Source organism: Solanum lycopersicum, chromosome 3 (genome assembly GCF_036512215.1).
Source record: "Solanum lycopersicum chromosome 3, SLM_r2.1".
In the NCBI taxonomy this organism is placed as follows: domain Eukaryota; kingdom Viridiplantae; phylum Streptophyta; class Magnoliopsida; order Solanales; family Solanaceae; genus Solanum; species Solanum lycopersicum.
The window spans coordinates 4363323-4383304 of record NC_090802.1 but is presented as its reverse complement, the minus strand read 5'-3'; the positions used below and the strand labels follow the sequence as shown (position 1 = coordinate 4383304).

The window sequence follows — 19982 nt, the reverse complement described above, 5'->3', positions numbered from 1 at the left end:
ATTTTTTTTTTGTGTGTGTATATATATATATATATATATATATATATATCAATGATTGTATTTGTATATCTGCATAAAAATTGAATTTGTATACAATTGAATCGATTAAAAAATATATATTTGTGTAGCAAATCTCTCTGTCGCTTTATACAAACATAATTTGTACATTGTATATGTATAATTTGTATTTTGTATAAAGCGAGAAAGAGAAAGACAAAATAGAACTCTGAGCATGGAAATTTTGTATTAGTGTAATTATAAGTGTATAAGATATAGAGATATGTATTTGTATTTATATATAGAGTCTCTTTCGTATTGTATAAATACAAACACAAACTCAATTTATACATTTTTGTTTGTATAAAAATGAGAGAGGCGAGAGAGACTTTGAGAATGGCGAGCGAGATATAGGAGATAGAGGCGAGAATGACAATGTATTTGCTACGAATTAGAATGAAATGAAACTGTAGCTATACCATATATTTTTGATTTAATAGTTTGTTATATTGGACAATTTTCCCTAATTTTAACTAGAATTTAATTTAACGTTGAACAAAACTGATAAAAATTCAAAAAATAAATTTAAATTCAGAATTTATCTTTGTTTGCTACAACTACTAATAATTTTATCCACTAAAGTTTAACCATTGAGAAGAAATTACCAGGCAATTTTCAACGTTATATATTCAATGTTGTAATTCAAAACAATTCAACGCATTAGTTTAAATTCTGAATCTATCTTTACTTGCTACAATTACTAATAGCTATGTCCACTAAAGTTTAACCATTGAGAAGAACTTATCGAACAATCTTTGCCCTACTTAAACTCAAACCCTTACATACATTTCATTAATCGCTAAGTCAAACTCCGCCATGTACAATTCAAAAAGTTAACATACTTTTTTTTGGTCCAATGTGAGTAGGGATAATGAGCACAGAGTCTAAGCACAGACCCCCTTTAGTATGAGTGCAATCAATTTGAGTCATTGAGAACTTTAACTTTGTTTGCATGCTGTCCACAACAAAATCTCCAACATAATAATTTATCCACTTTCCTGGCTCATTCAAGTAATATTGTGCACTTGCCTGCTGGCCGTTTGATGTTGATAATTGAAATTGAACGGGTTTGATATTCCACCCGTGCACTTGATCAACGGTGCAGATTCGTCGCCCTAGTCTTGTCGACGTTTTTCCCAGTTGAAGACGAAAGAACACGCTGTAGTTCCCCGCTGGGAATTCGAACTCTAAGTTCCCTTCCACTTCAACCCACCATATTTGTTTAAGAAATGCAAATGTGTTGAACCTGTAGAATTATCAGTTAAAACGTTCAAATATGTTACTTTCATCGTTAGACGTACATATTTGAGCATTTTCAATAGTTCAAAAGTATTTTTGAGACAATCGATAATATGGAAAGATTTTTTTTTTTCACTCTCATAATAATGAATGATAATATAAGGCTACAAAGTACGGTGCTAGCTGGAACAGTCATAAGTCCAACACTAAGAATTATATATATACCACGTTTTTTACGTTGGATAAGACTATAGTCTATAATCATAAAAGTGCTTATCAAAAGGATTATTTTTTTCTCAACCATACGATTAGTTGACTTCTTTACAACATTGTCGTTAAATGATATAAATTGCCAGCCACATACATTTGCTAGATCTAATATAGAAAGGTATCTTATATATATTCACATTTAAAAGATTTTCACTCATTCAAATCATGCATTTTAACCTGTTGTTTGATGTAAGGTATCTTATTATAAATTATATTTATAATATGATACGAACGTACTATTAATCGGTTGATCACCGACACTAAAAACATTTATATAAAAAATTAACTACAGTAACAATTTTTTTCTCTCTCGAAAATTTCCCTATCTTTTAAGTAAAAGCAATCCCACTAATCACTATGGAATTCATTTAATTTGTTCAAATGTCAAATTTTCATCCTCCCACGTTTTCTCCATATCAAAGAAACCACTAGAGTGTATATAGTGTTAAAATATACACCAAAGGGTATATTTGGATTTCAAAATTTAAAGAAGTTTATTTTTAATTGTTGATTTTTTATATAGAGTTTAAATATTTTGATTGTTAAATATTGTGATGTATGATACTTTTAGCTAATTTACAAATATATAAGTTTTATTTTACAAAAATTAGAGATTTCATAGATAAATTTTTAGTCTAACTTAAATATTTGACTCTCAAAAAATAAAAAATATCATATAAAATTGAGATCAAAGAGATACGTAAAATATTTTGTGTATGTGGAAAGACTTAATTTTTTCTGACAGCTAGATATGCATCGTTTTTATTTTTTTTTTTAAAAAAGATTATCTCCGCACCGTGTAAATTCAATTATTTCAAAGATTTGTGATTAAAAATGAATGGATCCTTTCTATCATAATTTGGTTACGTTTATTTCTTTTTTCTTTTAAATGACTCCAACTCCCTATTCATATTCTAATATAGTAATTAAATAATCTTTTAATTTGCTTATTAATCAAAACAATCTCTTTCTTGATACACCCAACACGCCAAAGTATTTTCTTTTACATTATTCAACATTCATGTCCCATAATCAAAGACATTTCTAATTTCTTTATTTAATATTTATAATGAAAATGTAATGCATGATTATTACGTTAAAATTGAAACGTACTACTCTTTTCAATGTCTTGTTTAAAGAGATAACTTAATAAATTATATAGTAGAAAAAATTAAAACGACAGTTAAAATAGCGCGAAAAGTGAAGTTGACGGAGAAACCTTGATTCATCAGATGTAACATGGGTCCAATATCTGCGGTCTTCTATGCCTGTTATCTTCATTTCCTTCCACGATATACAAACACACATTCCTCTATTTTTTTCCATCCAAAATACCTGCCATATATAAACATTAATATCTCCATCAAATAATTAATAAATATATTTATATAAGAAATATAAATTATTTTTTTTAAAAAAAAAGTTGTAAATTTTGTTCTCCTTGTTCTTTATTTTCCCTTCACCAAATACAAAAGGAATTTTGAAAAGAAAATTATACTTATTCAATAATAATAACATATTCAGTGTAATATGTTGGAAAAACGCTGATAAACACAATAACATATATGATAAAAGTAATGGAAATAAAAAAGGAAAAATAACGACATCAAGAAATTTACGTGAAAATTCTTCACAATAACGAAAAAAATCACGGGCCAAGAAGAGCAACTGATATCACTATAGTAAAGAATTTTACACAGTGTATTCACGAATACAATACTTAAAGTGATTACTACACAACAACACTCTTTTGGTTTCCACCTTACTAAAATATCGCTCACACTTTATTTTTCTTCACAGATAATTTTTTCTTGCATAGTCTATGGAATACCTCAAATTGATTTTTCTATCTAACTTTTGGTGTGTTTTACAAATGAACAAGAATGTTCTACTTATAGAAAGATAATGTAAAAAATGATTGCAAATCTTATTATTTTACCAGTCACCAAATCTTTTATTTTTAACTTTAATTACTATTCCTTTTTAACAATTGTAGCAATTAAATAACTAAAATTGACCAAAAAAATAAGATGAATTCAACGTAATATCAGAACAAAAGAAAAAGGATCATATGCACACCTTGTAGTTGCTACTCCCAAAGTGATTCGGACGACACAATCTGACGAATATATCTTTCTTTGTCAAGTGTTGGTCGCTAGCGTTTGACAGTAGATTTTTATAATTTTTGAGAAGAATTTGATAATTTTGAGGCAACTTTGGCTCCCATACAAGGTCAGTTAATGAAGCTTGATGGAATGTCCTACTGACTCTACTAATTTTAGAGATCTGAATTGGGTCAAGATGTGTAAGGACCAAAGCTATGCAGCTTTCTGGCAAGTCTCCAAGTCCTGTCTCTAAAGGACTCATATTACTTGTTAATTTCTCATGATCCACCAAGCCAGAATTATTAGCCCCCATATATGAAAATAAAAACTCCTAGCTAGAATATTGTGATCATAAAAAAAGCAAAATAATGATATAATTGTGGAATGGTATAATATGAATGAATTGTTGAGTAAAGAGGAAGGAAGGACTTTCTCCAAAAGAGAGGAAAACGAATTTAATTAAGGAAGAAGAAAGAAAGTACTTGTTGTTGGTTTTGGAATTGAAGACTTTTTCAACTTTATAGTAGTAGAGACATATTTCTTTAAAGTATATATTTAAATTATTGATTATCGTGACTTATCATATTTTTAGATAATTTAGAAATATATATAAAAATGAAATATGTATAATAAATTGAGATAGAAAAAATAATAATATTAAAAGAGATAATCGTATAAAATAATACATTAATAATCTAAAATAAATAGAGTATCTACTGTTTGATTTAATTATGCTCTGTAACAAACGTTTGTCGCTCGCCACTCTCGTTCTGCTCGCTTCTCTCGCTTTATAAAGCAGAGATTGCGTTTCTGTTTTATATAAAGCGAGAGAAAATTGTATATACACATGCAAAAATATATATCTTCTTCGTATGCACTTAATTATACAATATACAACCATTTTACTTTGATTGAATTGTATACAAATACAAATTTTATACAGATATTGCAGGCTAGCGAATTATACAATTGCAGTGAAATACAATTTTCTCTCACTTTATATAACAAAAGTGTATAAATTGTGTTTCTGTTTTGTATAAAGAGAGAGAAAATTATATATACACATGCAAAAACATATATCTTCTTCCTATACACTTATAATTATACAATATACAAACATTTTACTTCGATTCAATTGTATACAAATGCAAATTTTATACAGATATTATTAGGTCAGCGAATTATATAATTGCAGCAAAATAGACCAACGAATTATACAATTACAGCAAAATAGGCCAGCGAATTATAAAATTACAGCGAAATAGGCTAGCAAACTATACCATTACAACTAAATAAACCAACAAATTATACAATTATATAAGTATAACGAATTATACATTTATATATTTACTATAAAGAATAATTATACAAACTTTATAATAACATACAAATATAATTTAGCTATAAGTGAAAGTTACCTAATTTAAAATACGAAGTCGTATTATGAGCATGTGGTCACAGTAATAAGTATGCAGGTCATCTTGGGAACATCTGTCAAAGGGTCTTGTGTCCTTTTGTCGAGCAATTTTAGTGAATTTTAGGTGGTTAAATTTAAATAATTTATTTTTTCACTTACATTGTTATCTTGAAATTTAAGATGAAAATAAGAATAACTTTTTTTCTTCGTGAAGTAAGATTATTTCGAGTATATAATATGGTATGTATAAAGATCAAAATGATATACTTTTTTATACATCAAAAACTATTTTGATTATGTGGTATATATAAAAAACGATTCCCAATCCCGTACATTCAAGGAACATTATAATTTGATCATTTTCTCACCAACATACACAAAAATATTATCTCGACAGCAACATATGTAACTGTTACTTCACCTTTGAATAAATCAAATATATAGTATAAATTAGTCTCTTCGTCTATTTTTAATTTTTATAATTCTTTTAAAGTTAAATTATAAAAAAAATTAGCCAAATTATTCATTTTTAAAAAATGCAACAAAATGCCTAATTATTCTACGAGAGAAAATTGTCCCCACTTTCATAATTAGATAGTAACTTTGTGGAGATATGCAACGACACACGATTATTATTATTCAACAACTTATATATGTCAAATCAACTAAATATTTTTGAGCCCACATTCATTAGAGCTATTTGCATCGTGTCTAAATTTGGTTCACACTGCTAACCGTTTGTTTAAAGAAACGAAAAATTACATAAATTAATATATTTTAGAAAATAGTTATTGAATTTAGTGATATTTTTTGTTTATTATTATTTATAGTAATGCTTTGTTAAATTTGTAATATATATTAACAGTGAATTATGTATGCAATATATATGAATTATAATTGTTTTTTAAAAATATATCATATTTGTTTAGTAAAAAATTGTCACTTTGTATTATAAGTGTATTAAAATATGTGATAAATGTATTATTCGTCATTAAAACTTGTATTATATGTGAATAATAAACTGTTCTTTGTAATATGTATTAAACTTGTATTATAAATGAATTAAAAGTGATTAAGTGAAAAAAAATTATTATTGCTATCAATGATAAATATTTTTATTATCATATATCTATGTAAGTTTTCCTTTAAAGAAATTGCTCTTTTCATTTCACTTAACCTAACGATAGTTAAGTGATTTTTTTTAAAATTTAAGCGACTAACTAAAAAAATAACAACGAAATATGACTCCTCATTTAATTAATAAGAATCTGAGTTTGAAGATGAAAATAATTATGATAGGCTAATTATATATTGAGTGGAATATAATCTTATTAATTATCAAATCAAATCCACTCTTAATTATCTGTCAAAAAAGATAGTTTACTTGTATTATCATCTATGGTTGTCATGAAGAATAAGCATTCAACTTGTCTTCACGTTTAGGGTCTTATCCTATTATGTAACCTTTTAAGCTACTCTAATTATAGCACTCTATTTGTATTATTTAAGTGTAATTAAGACAAGCTGGCCATGTTAAGACTATTAACTATAATTACAACTATGAAATTAAAATTAATATTCATAAACACGTGAGTCACGACTCACGTCGTTTTCCTAGCTTTCTCCTATTTGCTTCATCATTTGAAAAGACTTTGGATATCTATAATATTAAATAGACAAAAACTACTATATTGGCCATGTTATAAATATAATATTAACAATTACAACTTTGAAATGGAAATTATTAGTATTAATATTAAAACACGTGAACCACTTCTTTTTAATTTTGTCTTTTTTTTTTCTCCGTTCTTTGGGGAAAAAAAAATATATGAACGTATTAAATTGAGAATTTCCCAATCATATGAATATAAATAATATTTACTTCAACTCATAATATGAATTTAGGGATAAGATTCTAGATATGCTAATTAACATACGATATTAGTTATCATAATTAATACTTATGATAACTAGCATAAGTATTTTGAATTGTGTTAACAATTTGCAAAGAATTGAATCTCGTGATTTCCTTATACTATGTATCGAATTTTAAGTTTTTCCTCGTCTCATCGATCTCTTGCAATGGTGGATTTGAGATTCACAAAAAGAGATTGTTTTGTAAGAATTATTATTTAATTACTATTAATTATTTCTTACTTATGGCCCAAGTTTACTTGTAACCCAGGTAATACCATAAATAATATTTAATAAGGAACATATCTCGTCCGTAAATTGGTTATCGTATTAAATCATAACCTCTATAAATTGGTCCTCCCTCCACCCATTAAGGTTACCACATATTCTCTACATTAATTCCAGCTTATGGTTGTGGTAACATAAAGTTAGGACAAAAAGGTAGGAACTAATTCACAACTAACGCTTCTGCTTTTCTTTGTGATAATGTGTTCCTTATTAGGTATGTGCCTTAACGAATTTTATGTAAGATTATCGTGTTCAAGATCCTGATACTATATTATAAAGTATCTAATCTTATTTGTTTGTCCAACAACTATTCATTAAGGATCTTTATCAAATTATCGGCAACTTCGAATCTAATTTGAATAGTTCATTGATGAAGAGGGGAAAAAGTTGAATTTTGAAGTTGTTGGTTCTGTTGAAATTTGTGTCATAAAAACAAACGTATAAGTGTAATATATGAGATTTCCCTTTTTAGCATAACAACTTAATGCATAATATATCAACATCAATGTATACGAATATTGAGTTATGTATCCGAATTATGTAAAAGTTAAGAGATTATTGTAATTAAAAAAAGAGTATTAATAGAATGAAATTTACTTCTTACGCTATGAAATTCTTAAGTTTTTACTAAATGTAATGCAAATGAAAATACAAAATTTCTCAATTGTTTGTATGCGATAGATATAAATGATTTGAGACTGAGGGTGTATAAAGTGAAATTAATGATGATTCAAATAGACTCCAAAGGATATTTTAGTGTAAGTTGTATCTAGCTTTACTAATCTAATTCAAGTATACAACAATTTATTTCATCTTATTAGGCTGACCAAATTCACATAATTTTCATTTCTTCCTGCCATTAAGGTGAATTCATCTTTTTTTTTTAAAAAAAATAAAAATAAAAATTAGAAGCAAGGAAGGTGAAATGTGGGATAGATTTCAAAATGAGAATCGAACCCTCAACAAAGTGAAAGTTCTGAAAGCCAACCAACGAAGCTACTAAAATGAATTCATTTTCTTTATGAAATAAAAGCACGAACTTCATATGTGCTGGTTGCAATCCGAACATTTGCAAATATACATACATTGTTAAAGAAGGGCATAGTTAATTGGTGAGTGCATTTAAAATAAGGACAAATTTGAACCAAAATATTGGATATTTGTGCTAAAGTATTACCACTACGTACATATCCGCTTAATTTCACATAGTTTAGGGGCATAATGTTGAAAAGTCAATGTCTAGCAAGATATGCTGATACCAAGAGCAGGACTAGACAGTTCTGTTTGCTTAATGTGTCCAGATAGTGAAATATGGGGAATCAAACCACAAGGATATTTACAAACCAAATATAAGTCCTTAAAGGAGGCTGATACTCTCTATTACATGAAAGAAAAGTGATGTTTGAAGGCAGATCAGTTGAGCAACAACGCATTGGATCTGCAAGGTCATTCATCTTTCACCTCTTCATAACAGAGGGGGCAATTCTGTGACAACAACACATGCACAAAAGACAAAGATGGTGGTCAGTTTTGCTGCAGTGGAAAAAAAGGCAGTATTGAACAACAAAAGCAATCAACATTATCTAGTGTAATCCCACAAATGGAGTCTAGGGAGGATAGAATGTACGCAAACCATATCCCTACCTTTAGGGGTAGAGAGACTGTAAAAGTGGAGTATTGAGTTTAAATGAATAACAAATTGAAACTTCCAAAGAGGTATCCTTTAGCAATTAGCACCAAGATATGTTAATTGTCCAAGAGGTGAATTTTGCACGTTTGTCCGTTTCAATTTAACCCCGAACTAGTCATCCTTTTCCTATACAGAGTGTTTATTCTAGAACTTCTTGTGTTTAACCGATTAAAAGATGAAAATACTATTTGTTTCAAAATAGGATTTTAGGTTTCAATTGTTCACTTTTGTAACTTTGTAAAGCTCTGCAAGTATGCTTCAGAATGAAAGCCTAAACATGAGATTAAGAACTACTATAAGTTGGTGAGAATTTGACCGGTCTTAGAGACGAGAAAGAACTCCTTACAGATACTGCATCTAAAAAAATGTTGGCACATTTCAATCAGACTAGGATGCTGTGATCCAAAATCTCATTTTCACACGAATAGTGAGAAGCAATGCTAAAACTTCTCTTTAAGCCTCTTTGATGTTTTCATCATATGTTCTTACTTGAGTATTGGAGGAAAAAAAATTTAAACAGGAAAATATTGAAGGGGACATGATCCTAAGTGTGAGGATATGATTTCTCACCTTTCTTTCTTTTAGCCAGCGGTTAATACATTCTGAATGAAACATGTGTGCACAAGGCAAAGTGGTCAACATATCTCCGCTTCTGTATGCAGCATAACATATAACACACCTGCATACAATGAAATTGGAAGGACCAAGTTAGACGATCATATCTGTTTCTCAGCTTGTTTGAAGGTGTTTGTTTCTACACTCTAATCAAAATGAAGTTATTGACTAGATCAACCTCTACAAACATCTTTTCCAGGAAACCTACTCAAAATTGTCAAATGGGCTACTTAAAAACAATAACTGACCGCTGTTTTAGCTGTTAAAAATGTATGAATGGTAAATGGTGGAAACAGGACCGAAGGGCAACTTATGTCGACAGACTTACTTTTTAATTAATAAAAAAATGGAGACAAAAATGACAGAGATGATAATGTTAGGGAGGGCAGTGACAACAGTTAACCACAGAAAAATGCCAAAAAGATAAATTTAACATTTCCTCTTTTTTCTTTTCTTTTTTTTATGCAGAGGGGGCGGCATTCTTCTGATATGCTGAGGGGGCTCTAATTAAGATGCAGGATTAGGTCTTTAGAAGAGGAATAGCTCATCATGAATAGCATTTTCATTATGGTCCATTCTCATCTAGACATTGGAACTAAGAGTCAGAAACACCAAAAAAAATGCCAGTAATGCTTTATGCTGGTAAGAATGAGACACAAATCATCAACAGAATGGGTCAATTATTGAACTAGCACATTTATCAGTAAACTTTTGTATAAGGACCAGTGCACTTCTTCAAAATGCTGACACAAAAGAGTTAAGTCAGGGTAGAAAAGATACTATCAGAAGGGAATTTATTCCTACTCTCCCATCTTCTTTTTCTTTGAGAAGAATCCAGTCTTGTATTTGAAACTTGGTAAACGACTTATGAGGTCTTGTGAAAGCCCTCTGCTCTGCTGGCCAACAGCTTCTCCTAAAGACTGCAATTCCTACCAAAAATGAAAGAAGACAATCGAAATGGAATAAAAGAAAATTCACCTGGTGGCAAAAGATAGAAGAGCAAGATTTATCTGAGTAAACAACCTGGTGCATAAATTACAGTTCTTGCACTCAATTTTTACTATTTCAAGCTTAATCAAAAAGATTAAAAAGTGATTCCAGTCTAACCTCATAGGTCATACTATCTGGATCAATATCATCTTGTCTCCTCGTGTTCGGATTCTCAGCCTGCACTTAATAATAGAAGCTTGCATTAATTCTTGCATACATGATACGATATTATTAAGCATAAAAACAACAAGAGAACTATAAAGTCGAAGCAAACCCTGACCGGAGGTGATTCTCTAGGAGGGGATTCCCTGATGCCTGCAGATGATGTGGAGGTTACTTGATTATGAGTAATGTGGACACTTAATCCAATCATATACTTGAACTGAATATTTCCAAAACAAAAAAACTATGTTTCAAACACCCGCGAAGTAAAACCTGTTTTATTTATTTACTTCCTACTCTTCTATTCACCCACCAAAGTTGTTTAGATGTACAATCTAGCTTTTTGAGTAAACTGAACATGCACACACCTATTTTGAAATGGTTTTAGAAGACTGAAGAACAATAATACACTATAGCGTGACACGAAATATTTTTCGCACTCCTACATCATATCACTTGCTCCTATAAAGGTAAACACCATTTTCACTTTTTGCAACTTTTAATAATCACCAAACACCAAATCCTCATGCTCCACTCCATTATTGACGAATGAAATTCTCAACTAATCATCACTAAGCTAAAACATTGGCAAAATACATAAATAACACTGGAAGTCTGCTGCCAGTTAGCCATCTAAACTAAGGTAGTGATCATATGTGTGCCTTGTGGACACCCGTGTCCACCAGATTTTCACACATGACTTACAATCACCTATTATGTGTCAAAAACAGGCATACCAGTGAATCACACGTGTATTTTAAAATAATTGTTACTTTTATTTTAAAATAAAAACAGGATAACAAATACTTGATTCACATGCACACTTTGCATCACAAAGGTAATCAACTGCATTTTTTGGTATAAACAGTTCATAAAACTGGTATGCATTACAAGTACAATTCATGCTTTTCACTATCTCAATATTAATGTTCATTCAGTGAGTTCCTTGTCCTTTGTACTACAAGCTACTATCCTTTTGTCCATTCTACAGTTCAGTCTTCACTCATCAGTGTAAGAAAGACTTCATTTTAGCATAGTTTTAACATCTTGGCATCTATAAATCATGGTTCAAGGTTATACATATAAACCATTCAGAATAAGATGACTAACATCTTCTATAATCACAGAGAAGAACATCTATGGTTAAAAGTAGAAAATAAAAACAGGTAATATCATGCAAATTGTACCATTAGACAAAGCAGAGATAGAAGCTGTATGACCAAGAAATTTTACGGAATAAACGAAGTTCTTATGCAATTACCAGCCACAGTAGAATTAAGCTCATCTCTACAAAAATCCTCAAAATCATCCCCCAACTGCAAAGATCTAGCTATAGCTTCATCCAGAGCCAACTGTGAGTCAGGGCTTTGAGAAGAATCACCCTTTTGTGCTGATAACGGATGCCCGCTACTGGTTTGACCGTATTCAGAGCTCATACTCTTGTTTTTTCCATTTGCTTGAAATGATAAGTAAACAGTTTCCTGCAAGACAACAATCCAACTGTCAACAGAAAATACTGTTAACTACTGAATAAGGAATAGGAAGATGGTCAACAAAAGGGCTGCCTGCTGTTGAACCTTGTGCAAAAGCATCTATTTCTTTCTGTGATACCTGTTGCAAAAGAACTTCTTCATAACTCAAATCGCCATCCTCAGGAAAAAAATCTTTTAGATTCTCAGCAATCTCTGATGGGATTCCACCACTCGAATAATGACTATGTAACAAGCTGTTACTCATTGTAAATGTTTCAGGTACGATTTCACACTATTCTTCTTCAGACTGCAGGATCCTTTCACTCTCTGTAGAATTTAGAGTTGATCAGGTAAAAGATATATCAGGTGAAGATGATAAAAGGACTTGAAAGAAGCTTATAAAGAATATCAAGTTTTCACACACAGAATATCCAGTAACACCCATTTCCAGAAATAGGTGTCTTTCTCACATTCACCTCATATACATGTATCTAACCTCTTATATAGAATGGTGTACAATTAAGGATAGGATAAAGACAAAGAAATATACATCCGTAGAGGGATTATAATGAACCATTCATGACTGCAAACCAAGTGAGTTCGACAGAATAGATTGTCTTTTAGTTTTGACAATCTCTCCCCTCTTCAAAATATTGTACATAATGCCATAGATTGAAAAGATATGAAAATACGACTACTTGAGAAGGGTTCGAAAGCTATCAGACACTGCATATGACCAACAACACACTGCAGATTAATTAAACAAATTCTGCAACTTCACAAAATGCCAATAATGACTGATTTTGACACCTTAGAAACTATGAAGACTCATAATAAACACGCCACAAGCACCAGACAAGAAAATGTACCAATTCAGGTATAGGCAAGATAAAATGTCATTTAAAATAGATAGGGAAATGCCAAACACTTATCTGAAAGGCCTTTTGGTATAGGTAATAAATATACCAGGGCGAAGACTATTTGACTGGACATGTGGCAAGTGCAGAAGGAACTCATAGTCTTCCTCAAGTCAGCCTGGTCAAAAACCGAAGAACCCTAAGCCACCTCAGAACTTGTCCCTGGGTCCGGTTCACCCATATCAGACAACAGTTTTCCAGAAGGATACAACCAGAAAGTCCAAAGTATCCAATCATTAAATTCCCTACGACAGCCAAACTTTGAGATATCCGAAATTTCATTATATCACATCTAATAGTCACGATCTTATCACTGAAACGTGCAAGACTCACATTGCCGGTCACGATTAGATTATCCTATAGATACTCCCATGTTTCCATCATTGTAAGACATCTGATTACACACATTATTATGCCTACGGTTCAGCAACATTATTATGTATCTATTGTTGTTCATTGTTGTTCGCCATCAGTCGGCCCGGAAAATTCAATAAGAATCACTCTCTCTATTTCTTTCTCTATTGCTTCAGTTTGACTATTCACTTTGCTACTGTTATCATGTTATTTTCACTAAACTCATTATCAAATGATCAATTAGATTTGGATTAATCGCACTGCTTGTGACCTCAACATTATAAATTTAACTGGTTGACATAGGTCAAACAGTTTTTCGCCCACAGTAGGACCCTAGTAATTGTGTGGCTGTTCCAAAACAATATTGATCCTTTATCGATATTGCAATAGTAGTTTCTGTAGAGTACAATTGCAGGACAAAGCAGATCACAATTGCCACACCGACTTCAGGCCAATCTCCTGGGAACTCAGCAAAGCACGACTGTCAAAGGAGATGTCAACTCAAAGAGTTCCAAACAAAAGGAAAGAAATCGCACAACCCGGTTGGGAAGAAAAGGTGCAATGATTGGTCATACACAAGAATAATTTAACAACCGAACAACAAGATTGGAACAGGCAGATTTTGTTGATGGCCTTGACCGCGAATGTCAACACATGATCGCCTGCACCACCAAGAGTGGAACCAGGGCAGGGACACTCCAAATTTCATACCAGGAAGCTCTCTTACCGAGGGACTTCCCAGCGACTTAGGAACTGAAGGATCGATAACTGGTAGAATAGGTCAAGGCACTGGTGCTCCCGAACTGCATGTCAATCTCTAAATACCATTTTTCATTTCGAAAACAAAAATTACTTTTTCAAATTTCACATGGCCAAACGAACCCTTAGCTCCGCCGGAGACTCTTTTGAGACAAATTTAAGGAGCAAAACAAGTGTATCGATCAGAACTCAGAGGCTCCACCTATAGATGTGGAAAGATACTCTCAACAACCAAGGAAACTAAGTGCTGCCCCCTACCTATATCCATTAAGTTCAGAATGCCAGATTCTCGTGAAGTACAATGGAACCAAAAGGTGTCAGGGACCATGTCACAGCCCCTATAAAACCGGAATCAAAGAGAATGACCTGACAAAGCTAGAGATAATAGGTACTAGTTAAAAAGCTTGGAGAAACGCTCAGGAAGGGAGCATTAACCTGATACTGACTCTTGCCTGAAAACTCAATAGGGTCATTCGCAGATGCCTTCATTAAGGCTTATACAGGGTCCAGCAGGTAGAGAAGTGGATGGAAGACATTATCAAGATACAACAAGGAGGTACCAAGTTACTCTCCCACACTGTATTCACACTGAAAGAGAAATCAACAACAAACATAACCAGTGTAATCCCACGCACGGGTGTGGCGAAGCAACCTTATCCCTACCTACAGACCGTAGAGAGGCTGATTTCGATGGACCCCCCACCCAAGTAACATACTGAAATAGAAATCATGCTTAAAAACTTACAACTACCTTAATTTATATCAAAATTCACAAATCTGGAGAATTCATGATAACAAGAAAGGCAAAAACAGGAAATCATGATTTAATTTCATAACAACACCTTACATTGATTTCCCCTTTCCACAGTAAAATGACCGGGTCACAGGGTTCGACCCGGGAAAATCTTGTTTTTACTCAATTATGACAGATGAAATCATGAGTAAAATTGGCAAGATTCAAAGGTTGTCACTTTACATTTAAAATCTTGAAATACAAATCCAAAAAAGATGGGTTCTTGAAATTTGACTCAATTATTCATGAAAATGGCATTAAAGGTGAAAACTTTTACCTTTTTGAGGAAAGAAGACGAGTTGGGGTTCTTGACTGTGAGTTCATCTTTGTAACTGTAGACTGTAAAATAGGTCGAATGAAAGGAACCGATGAATATTATATCTAAGGAAGGTAGACATTAAGGGGTCCACTTTGCTTTATGAAAAATGGTACTGGTGTATAATGGTGCTATTCATGGTAAGTTTCAGAAGAAGCCACAACAGTGAAAACTTTTCCCTTCTTCACAAAGAAGATACAAATCCTGCTTACATAGCCTTTTTGCCTTTTTGTTTGATTTTTGGGGATAAAAGCTTCATCCTTTTACTAGAGGTCTGCAATGTGTACTTTCCATATATATTAACTGTTTGTTTGTTTGCAAAACACAGTAAAAGCTGGGATTTATACACAGAGATAAAAGACAGTATGAACATCAAAAGAACACAAATGCAATGAATTGAGATGATATCTTTTTTAAAATTAAATTTTTTGAATGCTTTAGTGAGACTGTTGTAATAAAAAAATTTGAATTCGAACTCGCAATATACTAAAAATATCAAATTAAAATTACATTTTATCACCAATATTAAATATTAATTTTAACAAAATAAAATACAAAAGGCATATGGACACGGTAAAGAAGGCGACTGTCCACTGGTCCACCCACAGTGAATTTTCTTCTTTTGTTTGGTGTGCTGAAAAAAATTTAGTACTGTTTTATTCATTACAATATGATTATAAATTTTAAAATAAACTAACTTATTTCATGAAAAAGTGTCACAATAGTATCAAAATTAATTATTTCATGATAAATTAAATTTTTTATCAAATACCCATTACAATACATTAAAATGGTTGAAAAATACTCTATAATATTCATTATATTTATAAGTAATAATTTGTAAAAACAACAAAAATACAACTACGAATGTATTTAGTACGTACTTATGGGATGAATCGACATGTGAAGTCGTTAATATAAAAGTCTATTTTAATTGACTTAAAAAAATAATTTATAAATTAAAAATAAAAATCAAATTTAAATAATTTTTAAATAAAAAATAAAAAGAAATAGAAAATCTATTTTTGATTTTTAACTCATTTTTCATATTGTCAAACACTTTCTAACTGATTTATATCAATTTTAACTTATTTTTTATGTATATCAAATACTTCAAAAATTAAAAAAATTAACTTAAAAATAAATTTAGCTAATTAAATCAAATCAAAAAGTCGTGTTCTATTGAAATTTTCCTAATAAAATTTGTACTTGCTATTTTGATATGTGATGTCAAACTATCCTTGCACGTGACATCTTATATAGTGGTTACTTTATTTGCTCTAATGTTATCTATTTAATTTTCAAATTCAATTTAATCTGTTATTTTATTGGCTTGGTCCTATTTTAATTTATTTGAGTCTAATTTTTCTATAATTTTTTTTTAATTGGAACAATTTATTATTCTATTACATTTATTTTGTTGGTTTGTTATGAGAGCGTATATACTAAACGTGTAAGTTATCTTATTTGAGGTGATTATAGAAGAAAGATAATAATTAATCATGAAGAATGAAGAAATTTTTGATAATATTAATTTGAATTACGAGTGATAAAATAACACGGCAAAAAATAGTGTCTAAGTTATGGTCGAAGCTTATGTTTTTCACTTATCTCAAATAATAATATTGTCACATAAATATTGCGTAAAAAAATATGATTATTGCTAATTTACCTTCCAAAAGGTGATAGGAAGTAAGGGAAAAGTAAAACAAGATTTATTATTATTATATTATTCATTAGAGAAAGCACTTCTATCACACAATAAATAAAGATGGTGCTCATGATGACACATTACTTTAAAAGTATATTATAAAATGCAGATGCAAAGAGGAATCTCAACGACAAGAAAAACACTTTGTGATGAGCTACTACATTTACATCATTCCACCTTTACAAATATTCTTCGTCATATTTCTGGGTGTTGGGTTATGGACCTTTTCCCCTTCATATATGGATAAATAAAAGTCCAATTTGGACCAATCCATTTTTTCCCATAAGCTCATTCTTATGAGGCAAATATAAGCATATTTAGGTCTTATTTTCAGATATAAAAAGAGTTTTTCAGCAGCCAAAAAGGAAAAAAAGAGCAGTTTTTCACAGTCAAAAATTCAGCCCTAACAGCCAACTTCAAATTGCGATTCCCGCTTCGTTTCTTGTCCGATTGAGCTGATTTTTGGACAGCTTATTATATTCATCTCAATCTTTGATTAGGAACTGACAGAGTTGGATTTGGTGTCCTGCAGCTTCAGTTTTGCTGTCGTAAACAGTAGCTGCGAAATTGGTGATTTTGCTCCTTTAATTCTCTAGATTTGGTGCAATCTTATTTTGTTGTTGCTCGTTGTTTGACACTTGTTTTGTGGCCAATTTTGGAGAACAATATTGTAACTCTTGGTGATTATAGTGGAGCTTTTGGTCCCGTGGTTTTTTACTCTTCACATCGAAGGGTTTTCCACGTAAATCTTGGTGTCTTGTGTGATTGGTTTATTATTATCTTGTTATATTTGTTTGGTTGAATTACTTGCTGCCTTACTATCATATTGCTTGTGGTTGTTTGTCTTCTCTTGGTTCAAATCGAGAAGGGAAAGTATAGACTTGGGTATTCTTCCGTTGTTATCTTGTCAGACATTCTTTGTTAGTGTCTTGTCTTTCCCAACACTGGGATATTGATGTCTCTTCCGTCATGCTTTTGAGATATTGGTGTTCCTGTCGTCATACTTTTGGGACATTGATGCTCCTGCCGTCATACTTTGAAGACATTGGTGCCCCTGCCCTTTTGTTAGAGTGAAGGCATATATGCTCTAATTTATGGACGACGACAACAATGTCCCAAAAAAATAACGAAAAATATCTGCATAACATTTACGATAATTTGGAAAATATATTTATCTTTTTTCCCTTTATTTATTTTCAATTAGTCGCATGGTATATGATATTGAACTAATGAACAAAGACACAATATATAATTAAAAACATTTAATCCTAAAAAAGTGTTTCTACCTAATGGAGATATATTTCTCAAGTCATAAACACAGGAGCTAGCTCTATTTCAGATATAGGAACACTATAACAAATGTCTTTCATGTTCCACAATTTACAATTAACTTGCTATCAGTATCTAAGATCGCAAAAGAACTCAAATGTTCAACAAAAAAAAATTTCATCACTCTCATGTCTTTAGCGCGACAATTAATTAACGATAATAGCTCAAATACCGTTAAACATGTATTCTTAGCAGTAATTAGCATACTTTGTATATATTTCTAAAACCTTTATCAACATTAAATCTAATTGTCACTAAAAATTTTAGCACTCTTTATTATTAATATGTCTATTTATTGACACTAAAAGTTATTTTTGTTTTAGCGTATTTTCCTGCTAATCAACAAATGTGCAACATGGTTCATTTGATATAATTGATCAGGTAGACCTCTAGGAAGTACCAACTATTTATGATAACGAAAAGTATCGTTTTAAAATGTGGTTGACTATATAGACAAGAATGATATGGCTATTCGCTCAAATGTATGTATATATATATAACATCTCAAAATTTTCAGACTACGATTTGAATCGTTTCACCTATAAAATTAGATTCAAACTCGACGATTTTAATTGTGATTAGATAAAAAAAAGGTCAAATATTAAGAGGGGAATTATGTATTAGATGTGAATTAAGCTTATAAGGAAACTCTAGCGCACAAAAGCATATCTCATATGAGATGAACAAGCACTATATCATTGATCAATTCCTACGATTTTTCTGGTGTTTGTAGAAGCCAAAAAGTTATACACAATTAGAGTTTTGAAGTTGTATCATTAAAAAGGTATATTAAATTTTTTTTAAAAAAACATATTAAAAGGGTAAATTAGGTAGATCATAATTTAATTTATCAATGATAAGTTAAAAGAATTTTTGAAAAAAATTAATGAAAAAAGATAGGCGTAACAATGCTAAATCACAATTCACAATGAAGGTTTTATGAAGCTATATCTAAAGGGAGTTTTCTAAATTATTCTAACAAAATATTATCATGAGCTAAATGTCAATAACTGTCAAATTTAAAACAAATATATTTTGTATGGGAATTCAACAAACCAGATTTAGGATAACAAATTTCTTTTACTATATTTAATGCTCCACTATTTAATAAAGAATAATTTAATTTCCCTTGATACATAGTTTAAAAAAATAATAAAAAAATTTCAAGCTCCTAAATTAAAGTTAAATCAAATGTATTAAAATATTTTTTAATTTTATAATTTTAAACATGTCAGGTGAAAAAATTAAAATTAAACTATTGCCAGAAAAACTAATAAGAAAATCACACAATAATTTACTGTTGAAGCAAAGTTGACAAGGACTAATGATATCCTTTGACAAAATATCTCGGAGTTATATATTACAGATATATAAATACAATTAGTCTTTCTACCACTCTTTGTTCTCGTTCGCCTCTTTTCTCCCTCTTCTAATCTCATTCGCCAAATATACAAACGCATATGTATAGCAGTTACAAAATATACATATACAATTCAATTCGACAGACATACATACACAAATCGTGTATCTCCACTCTCTGCTCGCTCTCTCGCTCACCTCTCTCCTTCCTCTCCCAATTTTACT

The 19982-nt window shown here is 30.7% G+C and overlaps 2 protein-coding genes across 9 annotated transcripts; both read right to left on the bottom strand.

Moving 5' to 3' along the window:
- Nucleotides 1-658: 658 nt before the first annotated feature.
- LOC101266604 (F-box protein PP2-A13) lies at nucleotides 659-4162 on the bottom strand. The gene is made up of 3 exons (XM_004234314.5): nucleotides 3646-4162; nucleotides 2786-2901; nucleotides 659-1303 (listed from the first exon to the last, which is right to left on the bottom strand). Exons 1-3 carry the CDS (start codon nucleotides 3982-3984, stop codon nucleotides 883-885), a joined length of 876 nt encoding a protein of 291 aa, XP_004234362.1. The 5' UTR covers nucleotides 3985-4162; the 3' UTR covers nucleotides 659-882.
- Nucleotides 4163-8428: 4266 nt separating this feature from the next.
- On the bottom strand, nucleotides 8429-15843 carry LOC101266907 (E3 ubiquitin-protein ligase BIG BROTHER). 8 transcript variants are annotated; one of them, XM_069296246.1, is made up of 8 exons: nucleotides 15320-15843; nucleotides 12359-12546; nucleotides 12009-12228; nucleotides 10866-10900; nucleotides 10703-10762; nucleotides 10400-10618; nucleotides 9551-9659; nucleotides 8429-8775 (listed from the first exon to the last, which is right to left on the bottom strand). In XM_069296246.1, exons 2-7 carry the CDS (start codon nucleotides 12482-12484, stop codon nucleotides 9573-9575), a joined length of 747 nt encoding a protein of 248 aa, XP_069152347.1. In that variant the 5' UTR covers nucleotides 12485-12546; nucleotides 15320-15843; the 3' UTR covers nucleotides 8429-8775; nucleotides 9551-9572. The 8 variants fall into 8 exon arrangements, with proteins under 8 accessions (XP_069152347.1, XP_010317582.1, XP_010317579.1 ...); XM_010319280.4 differs by having other exon boundaries at nucleotides 10574-10618; XM_010319277.4 differs by having other exon boundaries at nucleotides 10400-10524.
- Nucleotides 15844-19982: the final 4139 nt, after the last annotated feature.